Raw genomic sequence first — 9,939 nt, 5'->3', positions numbered from 1 at the left:
TAGTAGAATACTTGAGACGTGTAAACCGAGCTTGAGGTCAAGTAACAAAGTGTCAGCAAACGTTAAAAAAGAAGAAGTAATATCGATAATATCTTAAGCTACGTTCACACGTCCCCGTTTAAATTTTTTTTAAATAAAAATCATCGATTTTGTGATTTATACCTTTTAATCGAGGTACAGCTTCTCGATTTGTTGATGGGATATAGTGAGAAATTATTAATGATGTGTATTAATTGGTAGAATATTGGAAACGTGTAAACTTGAACTTGAGGTAAAGTAAGAAAACGTCAGCAAACGTTAAAAAAGAAGAAGTAGTATCGATAACATCTTAAGCTGCGTTCCCACGTTTTCGCCAAAATTATTTAACTGAAAATCATGGATTTATATCTTTTATTCGAGTTACTGTTTCTAGATTTGTTAATTTAATCTAGTGAGAAATTATTAATGTGTGTATTAATTAGTAGAATATTGGAGACGTGTAAACCGAGCTTGAGGTCAAGTAAAAAATATTAACGTGAACGTTAAAAAAGAAGAAATATTATTGATAATATCTTAAGCTACGTTTACTTACATGAGAACCAGTTATTTTTTCACCAAAAAAACACGTTTTATGGTAAAATTTCATCCCTTTCACTGAAAACTCAGCGAAATCGGTTATTTTCCTTCCAGAAACACTTTTTTATGGCGAAATTTCATCTCTTTCAGTGGAAATACGTAGGAATCATAAAATTTTCCACCAAAAACTCTTTTTATGGTGATATTTCATTAATTTCTGGTGAAGATACGTGCGAATCAGTTATTTTTTCATCAAAACACACTTTTTATGGTGAATTTTCATTAATTTAGGTGAAAATACATAAGAATCAGTATTTTTTCACCAAACAACACTTTTTATGGCGAAATTTTATCCCTTTCTGGTGAAAATACATGGCAATTAGTTATTTATTCACCAAAAAAAAATTTTTTATGGTAAAACTTCTTCCCTTTCAGTGAAAAATTATTGAAATCGGTTTTTTTTCTTCCCGAAACATTTTTTTATTGTAAAATCCTATTCCTTTTAGTGGAATTACATATGAACCTTGATTTTTTCACCAAAAACACTTTTTATGGTGAAATTTCATCCCTTTCAGTGAAAATTTCCTGAAATCTGTTATTATCCTTACCGAATTTGTGAATTTTCATTCATTTACGTGAAAATTCAAAAGAATCAGTACTTTTTTCACCAAAAAACACTTTTTGTGGTGTAATTTCATCCCTTTCGGATGAAAATATATAAGGACCAGTTACTTTTTCACCAAAAATCACTTTTAGTTGTGATATTTCATCCCATTCGGATGAAAATACATGAGGACCAGTGGTTTTTTCAACAAAAATCACTTTTCATGGTGAAATTTCATTCTTGTCAGGTGAAAATACATCAGTTTGTATCTTGGAACGATTTCTTTTGGCGAAATGTCATCTCGGTAGGTGAAAATACCTACATAACCCTACCATTGACGATACTCCAATACCTCGCGATTAAAGTATCGGTAACTTCTGTCAAATTGACGGTCTACTTTCTGAAATTTGATCCTCCGAAGTGAAAATTTATCGAAAATATATCCAGGACTTTTGAGGGATTTAGAAAACGGAAACAAAAAATTGTAAAGTAAGACGGTTTTAATATCGCTCAAAAAATAAATAATCGCAACGAAATTTATTTTGGAAACAATATTAAATAACCGCTTTACTGTATTAAGAAAAAAAGTTGATCGGTACACAAAAATACATAATAATTTTTTTTTTATTCTAATCAAGAAACAATGTATATAAAAGTTACGGTGAATATAATTCGTCCGGTAATTATGCATAATGACTGACGGCATATGCGAATTTACCGATGAAATATGCAAAAATGTCGGTAATTTTGTGGAATTACAGAAGAAATATGCAAAATTACCGACGAAAAATGTAAAATTTCCGACAAAATATGCCAAAATGCCGACAAAATATACAAAACTACCAACAAGTATAAAAAATTACCGTTCTAGTATGCAAAATTATTGACAAAATATGCATAAATACGGACAAAATATGAATAAATACCGACAAAATATGCATAAACACCGATAAAATATGCATAATTACCGACAAAATATTCATAAATACCAACAAAATATGAAGAATTACCGACAAAATATGCAAAATTACCGCCAAAATATTCATAAATACCAACAAAATATGAAGAATTACCGACAAAATATGCATAAATACCGATTATCTACATTTTCCATAAAATTAAATGTGATTAAGCCAGTAATAAAGCATATTTTATCGGTGCATATGCACAATCGTCAATAATGATGTGTAATTATCGATGATTATGTCGCATAAATTAAATTTACTGAGAGAATGTGCGATTATATTGAATAAATATTTCGTCTGTTATAATTCGTAGTGGTCGGTCATTGTGCATATTTTGTCGATAATTATATATCGGTAATTTTGGATGTTCTGTCTGAAATGAAGAACAATCGGCGGCAATTCCCGGTGATTATGTGTATTTAGTCGGTAATATATGCATATTTACGACGATTTATCCGGTAATTTTGCATATTCTATCGGTCTTTATGCATAATCGACGGTAATTATACGTAGTTGTCGGTAATTATCCATATTTCGTAATTAATCTGGTTATTAACAGATATTATCAATAATTTTCGACGATTATGTCGAATTTTTGACATTTACCTCAACAAGGAACTTGGTTGTACATATTTAAACTGTAATTATACACATGAAATTCGTTAATTTTGTATGATTACCGACAAATTCGCATATTTCATCAGTCATTTCGCATATTTTTTCGTTAATTTTGCATATTTCATCGGTAATTCTGCAAATTTGGTTGGTAATTTCGCATATTTCCTTGGTAATCTTGCATATTTCATCGACAATTTTACCCAATTAACGACAATTATCCATATAACATCGGTAATTTCGCATATTTCATCGGTAATTTCGCATATTTCATTGGGAATTTCGTATATTTCATCGGTAATTTCGCATATTTCATTGGTAATTATGCATAATTACCAACAATTTCGCATATTTCATCGGTAATTCCGTATATTTCATCGGCAATTTCGCATATTTCATCGATAATTTTGCATATTTCATCGGTAATTTCGCATATTTCATCGGTAATTTCGTATATTTCATCGGTAATTATGCATAATTACCAACAATTTCGCATATTTCATCGGTAATTCCGTATATTTCATCGGCAATTTCGCATATTTCATCGATAATTTTGCATATTTCATCGGTAATTTCGCATATTTCATTGGAAATTTCGTATATTTCATCGGTAATTTCGCATATTTCATCGGTAATTCCGTATATTTCATCGATAATTTTGCATATTTCATCGGTAACTTCGCACATTTCATCGGTAATTATGCATATTTCATAGGTAATTTTGCATAATCCTCGTCTGAAAAGCATAATCACCGGACGGACAACCGAAACAATCAAATATTCAATAAATAAATAAAAATTTTGGTAAAATAATTTCACACATTCAATAATTTAACCGCGCCAACGTTTCGTACAACAAAATCTCATCGACTTTTCGACGCAATTCGAAATAAAAATACAATGGCGTATAAAGCCGCGAGAACGGATCACAATCATCTAAAACCACTAACGAATTTTTCAAAATTTCATTAAAATCAACAAAAGAAAAATATATATACATATATATTCGAAACAGTTATAACTTCCCGTTTTTCATCGGTATCGAAACGTCTTCTTCGTCGCTATAATCGTCGACGCTGTAATAATTATTTCTCGACGTCGACGACGACGAAGGCGGCGTCGAATCGTCGATGCGTTGAGATTTGATAGGCGGCGGCATACCGTCTTCGGAAAAATCGAATTCGTCGTCGCTAGAGGTAGGACTGGCGGGCGGATGCGGCGATACCGGGGGACTCAGAGCGCTCAATATTTTCTCTTTGCTTTCGTTCCATATGTTCGATAGACGTTCCCTACCGAACAACAACAAAAAATTCTCGATGAATTCCCTGGATTTTTCCTCCCATTTCGCTATCATGTCGTCCTTACGTTCTCCTGTAGGAAAATTTAAAAAAAAAAAATATATAATAAAATTCCACGCGGTAATTCAAATTACCTATATTTACCTATAGTATCCAATACTCTTCGTCCTTTATCCTTCAAATCGTGCATCTTATTCTGCAACCGAATCTTCTTTTCGCTGAGGTAGGATATATTCAAATCCTTGGCCGAATATCCTCGCGCCAAATTCCTTCTTACGTATATGTCGTAATCTCTCACTATCCTAGCGACGATATCGGACGTCGATACGCCCTCCGTCCTTTCGGTCGCCACGAACATGCCTTTCGCTTTCCAGGGTGCGTATATGTCGTTGCTATTTTGCGATTCGTACGGTATATCGTCGTGGGCTATAAAATCGATTTTGTGCGCTTTGACGTAGTCTTCGTTCAATTCCCATGGCGCGTCGCGGACTATTTCGTCCACGTATCGACAATGTCTTAAGGCTTCGTAACGTTCTTCGTCGTTCATTACGGTACGACCTTTTTTGCTGTGCGTCATGGCGTCGCTGCAAACTGTTTCGATACCAAATGTGTTTTTTAAAAATTCATTCGGAAAATGGGAATGAAAGTTAAATTCGTTCGGAAAATGCAAATGAATACTGGATTCATTCGAAAAACTGAAATCAATGTTAGATACATTCGGAAAACGGAAATGAATATTAGATACATTCGGAAAACGGAAATGAATGTTGGATTCATTCGGAAAACGGAAATTAAGATTAGATACATTCGAAAAACGGAAATGAACGTTAGATTCATTCGGAAAACGGAAATGAATGTTGGATTCATTCGGAAAACGGAAATTAAGATTAGATACATTCGAAAAACGGAAATGAACGTTAGATTCATTCGGAAAACGGAAATGAATGTTGGATTCATTCGGAAAACGGAAATGAGTGTTGGATTCATTCGGAAAACGGAAATGAATGTTGGATTCATTCGGAAAACGGAAATGAGTGTGGGATTCATTCGGAAAACGGAAATGAACATTAGATCCATTCGGAAAACGGATATGAATGTTGGATTCATTCGGAAAATGGAATTGAACAATAGATCCATTCGGAAAACGGATATGAATGTTGGATCCATTCGGAAAACGGATATGAATGTTGGATCCATTCGGAAAACGGAAATGAATGTTGGATTCATTCGGAAAACGGAAATGAATGTTGGATTCATTCGGAAAACGGAAATGAACATTAGATCCACTCGGAAAACGGAAATGAATGTTGGATTCATTCGGAAAACGGAAATGAACATTAGATCCATTCGGAAAACGGATATGAATGTTGGATCCATTCGGAAAACGGAAATGAACGTTAAATTTATTCGGAAAACGGAAATGAACATTAGATCCATTCGGAAAACGGATATGAATGTTGGATCCATTCGGAAAACGGAAATGAACGTTAAATTTATTCGGAAAACGGAAATGAACGTTAAATTTATTCGGAAAACGGAAATGAATGTTGGATTCATTCGGAAAACGGAAATGAACATTAGATCCATTCGGAAAACGGAAATGAATGTTGGATTCATTCGGAAACGGAAATGAACATTAGATCCATTCGGAAAACGGATATGAATTTTGGATCCATTCGGAAAACGGAAATGAACGTTAAATTTATTCGGAAAACGGAAATGAACGTTAAATTTATTCGGAAAACGGAAATGAATGTTGGATCCATTCGGAAAACGGAAATGAATATTGGATTCATTCGGAAAACAGAAATTAATGTTAGATCAATTCGGAGAACAGAAAAGAATGTTAGATTCATTCGGAAAACGAAAATGAACGTTGGATTCATTCGGAAAATGAGAATGAAAGTAAAAAATTATGCATTCATCTTCTTTGGAGGTTATGTAACGGGAGACATAATTTTTCAAGGTTTGTATTCCTACATACCGCAAATCTAAAGATTTCTAAATATTTTAGGTTATGTACGCAAAAAATAATTATTTATTTATTTTGTTTTGAAGTTACGTCCTCGAAAAAATAGTTTATTTTGAGGTTATGTACGTCCTTAGAATAAATAAACTTTCAAATAAAACGACTATTTTTAGTTTTCGAATATTTGAATTAAATTGAAAAACATTGAGTACGTCTCTGGTAAAAAAAATATTGAAACTACTTCAAATTTAATGCAATTCGACAATTTTTTATTATCTATGCATATAACTTGACGACCTTGACCCACCTAATCACGCCACTTTTTTTTTAAACGATCTTCTCGATGTAAAAATTAATTTCAATATACAAGGTCGACGAAAAAATTAATTTTTTCACACGTCAAACGTAATTAAAAAAATAATAATAATTCATTTTTCAATTAATGACTGCTTACATCACAAATTCTATGAGGAAAAACAACAAAAACATCGTTCGACGTCATATATACGAGGGCGATTTCAAATTTTCTATCGAAAAACTCATATCAACAAATACCAGACGTAAACGAAATATTATATGAATGAAAGATCTATTGAAAGTAAATAGAAAGATATACGAGGGTATTAGGATTACTTACTCACCTCCAACGATAAGATAAACGTTGGGGAAAACGTTTTTTGCTTGTAATAATTGCCTGGCGTGGCCTTGATGAAATAAATCGTATATACCGTCGGCGTAGACTCGTATCCGTCGAGGCGCTCGTCCGCTTTTTGCTATTTCGTACGTAATTTTTTGAGAGTAATCGCATGCGTCTCGTATTCTCATCGCTTCCGGTTCGTCGCTGAACAGAGCCGGACCGCAAGTCGACGACTACAACGAGAGCAAAAAAAATCGTACGATGATTATACTTTCCGATTTGGAATCATGGAAAAAAACACGTTAATTTGACGTTTTCGACATCGTAAAATCCATTTATCGATATTCCAGACGTCGGAAACTAGTATTTCCGGTTTTATCGATAATTATATCGAACAACTTCCGGTTAGAAATTAAAAAAAAGCAAAAAGAAAGTCAAGTATTAATTTCAGGCGTCTGGGTTATCGATAAATGGATCTTGGTGCACCGAAAACGCTAAACTAACGATTTTTGAGAATGATTCCGAACCGGGTAGATACGAAAAATAAAACCCTGAACACTTTTCAAGTAATACATATTAAAATTAAACGTTTCGACGTCAATAAAAGGTTAAAATTGATATATAAATTGAGGTTATGTGTGTGAATAAATATTAATTACGTTCCTTCGATTATTTTCATAACGATGTAGGAAAATCCACATACACAAGTTAAAAAAATGCCAAAAATAAACTTTTTTCAACAGTTTTAGACCTTGTAAACTAAAATATTCCCACCAATCGAATCATTCCTCGTATATTTATAGAGTTTCGGAGAATTTTCCAACGCCCCCCCGTATTGATTTACCCAAATTTGTTGTTTGTACAATTGTAGAATTATCGTACGTTATCTATCTATATTTAATATATATTTGTCTATGGAAAAATTTATTTTTCCGATGGTATTTATACAATTTAAAAATAATTTTATCTGTTCAATAATATTAGTAATGAGATTAGATTGCTGATTATATAACGAACAAATAAACTATTTGAAATGTACATTGAAACCAAATTATCAATAAACAAAAAATAAAATGATATTTAAATGAATTTTAGCATTGCCCCTCGTATGTACGAATTTAAAATATAGGAAAACAATCAAAAATTATCGTCAATAAAATACCGTTTATGTAAGACAAAAATCACAATATTTGGAAAATAGATTGAAAAGTAATAAAGCGGTATCAAAAACTTTTCAATTTTTTCGATAATTATTATCCGTACATTCAAAGTAAAATCCGGAAGTCAGCCATCTATGTTTTATATGTCAAAAAACTCGAAATTAAACCTAGTTTAACCCACGAAAATTTCAGCAGCATCTAACGACCCAATCAAAAGTTATAGCCCATAATATGTCATTTATATAGGACAAACATCACATTATTTAGAAAAAAGATTAAATATTTATTTTTAATATTGGAATGTTTATTTACCAATTTCATCTCAAATATGGATCGTCGTCTGTTGGGTGTAAAATCACAGTTCATGTTTTAGAAAATGTTGAAACTACTTCTCTTTTCACATGTAACACATAAATTTTAACTATTTATTGTTCGTTGTAATTGAAACAATTTTTGGTACACTAATAAAAATCAACGAATGTATTATTATGATAAAAATGTAAATTCCGAGTGAAGTGGTTTATAAAACTGTGGATTTCGTATAATCAAAGTTTATTTACTAAATTATCTGATGAAATTAATCTCAAATATCAAGTTTATTATAATACTACACCAATTGTTTGTTGATTAAATCAAACAGGAAGAAACATATTTTTCATTACTCTAATTTCAAGATAAGCGAAATTTTACCTAGCAAAATGAAATCATTACATTATATAAACACAAACCCAACTAAATATGCTTCTCGAGACGTAAATTTAATAAAATAGACGATATGATACTTACCAATTGCGGTAGATGTGTAGGTAAATGTAACGAATTCATATCCTCTGAATAACTTCTTGTCCTTTTCCTGGACATGGGAAAACTATCACAATTGTTCAAGTTTAACGGGAGATCTGAAATATCGTGAAATTGCATCCTGTTGTGATAAATACGTAACAAGATATAATTACGTATACTTTTTAACGTAAAACTAATGAATATAATTTGGCAGCGGGATCAATTCCTACATTTCCCTGATAAATTATTCAATTTTATTATATATTCACTTACCTAACATCAAATATGTTGTAAAAAAATATTTAAACTGCCCTATATTGACACGTAATTTATCTGTCGTTTAAAACATCTGACAGCTCAGGCAATTTTTCGCGATACATCTTTCATAATAATCAAACTTCAACTGGTAGATATAATAATATACTACATAATGTATGTATTATATGTAATTAGTTGAATTAATTCAAATAAACGTGAAATAATACCTGTTTTTTTTTGACAGTTACTAAAACGATATAAATAACTGTATTATTATCATACTTAGCTTCAAATTCTATGAATAATAAGAAGAAATTTTGAGGTTATGTTAATAGTGTCAATAATTTTATAATCAAGAAAAAAGTGATGTCTCTAATATCAAAAGGATTTCTTAGTGCCGTACACAATTTTAATGTATATCTACCTCAAATTAATTGTGTCCGATTTCGTTACCACGCAGAAAGAGTCAAAAAAGGAATAATTTCCCGATATGGTTACGATGATAAAATGCTACAAAAAGGATTGTTACCACGAGAAAAAGACGGGAAAAGATTACCCATGCCCATTTATAAACCGAAAGACTCTTGGTCGGAAAAAAGAGCGCTGTTTGGTCAAAACGATTACATCGATATATTAGGAAACGAAAAATTACACCCGTCGAAGATTCTGTATAACATGCCGAGATGGTTGAGAGGTTTAAAAGGTAACGAGTTCCAAGTAATGGTTAGAAAAAGGAAGGTATTGAGTCAAACGGCGTACCCTATAGCGAGACCTACGAAATACTATCAGCTGGAAAAGAGGGTGAAGTATTTGTATCGATTTTTGAATAGGAAGACTAGAACTGGTTATTATTAATATTATTGTTTATTAAATTACTAGAAAAGTTCCATGTTTATTACTTACCACCTTTTCAGTCTCAAACAAAGTAACTTCCAATTTTCAGATGTTATCAGTTTTTTTTATTCCCTCTTATATACTATTTTGTTTCCTTTGTTCCAGTGGTATAAATTCTGACTTTTTAGGGGCTCTTATGTTGTCCTAATATCTCTTCATGTAACAAAACCAAATTCCTTGTTTCCTCCAAGTTTTTTTAGT

The 9,939-nt window shown here is 31.8% G+C and overlaps 2 protein-coding genes across 2 annotated transcripts; one reads left to right on the top strand and one right to left on the bottom strand.

Annotated features, from left to right (window-relative positions):
- Window positions 1–1,641: 1,641 nt before the first annotated feature.
- LOC130442578 (choline-phosphate cytidylyltransferase B-like) lies at window positions 1,642–8,957 on the bottom strand. Its single transcript, XM_056776806.1, has 5 exons — window positions 8,860–8,957; window positions 8,590–8,702; window positions 6,648–6,876; window positions 4,182–4,628; window positions 1,642–4,110 (listed from the first exon to the last, which is right to left on the bottom strand). Exons 1-5 carry the CDS (start codon window positions 8,864–8,866, stop codon window positions 3,755–3,757), a joined length of 1,152 nt encoding a protein of 383 aa, XP_056632784.1. The 5' UTR covers window positions 8,867–8,957; the 3' UTR covers window positions 1,642–3,754.
- Window positions 8,958–9,161: 204 nt separating this feature from the next.
- Window positions 9,162–9,724, top strand: LOC130442580 (39S ribosomal protein L51, mitochondrial). The gene has a single exon (XM_056776808.1). The coding sequence runs from the start codon at window positions 9,211–9,213 to the stop codon at window positions 9,697–9,699; it is 489 nt and encodes a 162-aa protein (XP_056632786.1). The 5' UTR covers window positions 9,162–9,210; the 3' UTR covers window positions 9,700–9,724.
- The last annotated feature ends 215 nt before the right edge of the window (window positions 9,725–9,939 follow it).

Source organism: Diorhabda sublineata, chromosome 4, assembly GCF_026230105.1.
Source record: "Diorhabda sublineata isolate icDioSubl1.1 chromosome 4, icDioSubl1.1, whole genome shotgun sequence".
Taxonomy (NCBI): domain Eukaryota; kingdom Metazoa; phylum Arthropoda; class Insecta; order Coleoptera; family Chrysomelidae; genus Diorhabda; species Diorhabda sublineata.
Note: the sequence above shows the minus strand (reverse complement) of the source record. Positions and strands in the feature narration are given on the sequence as shown.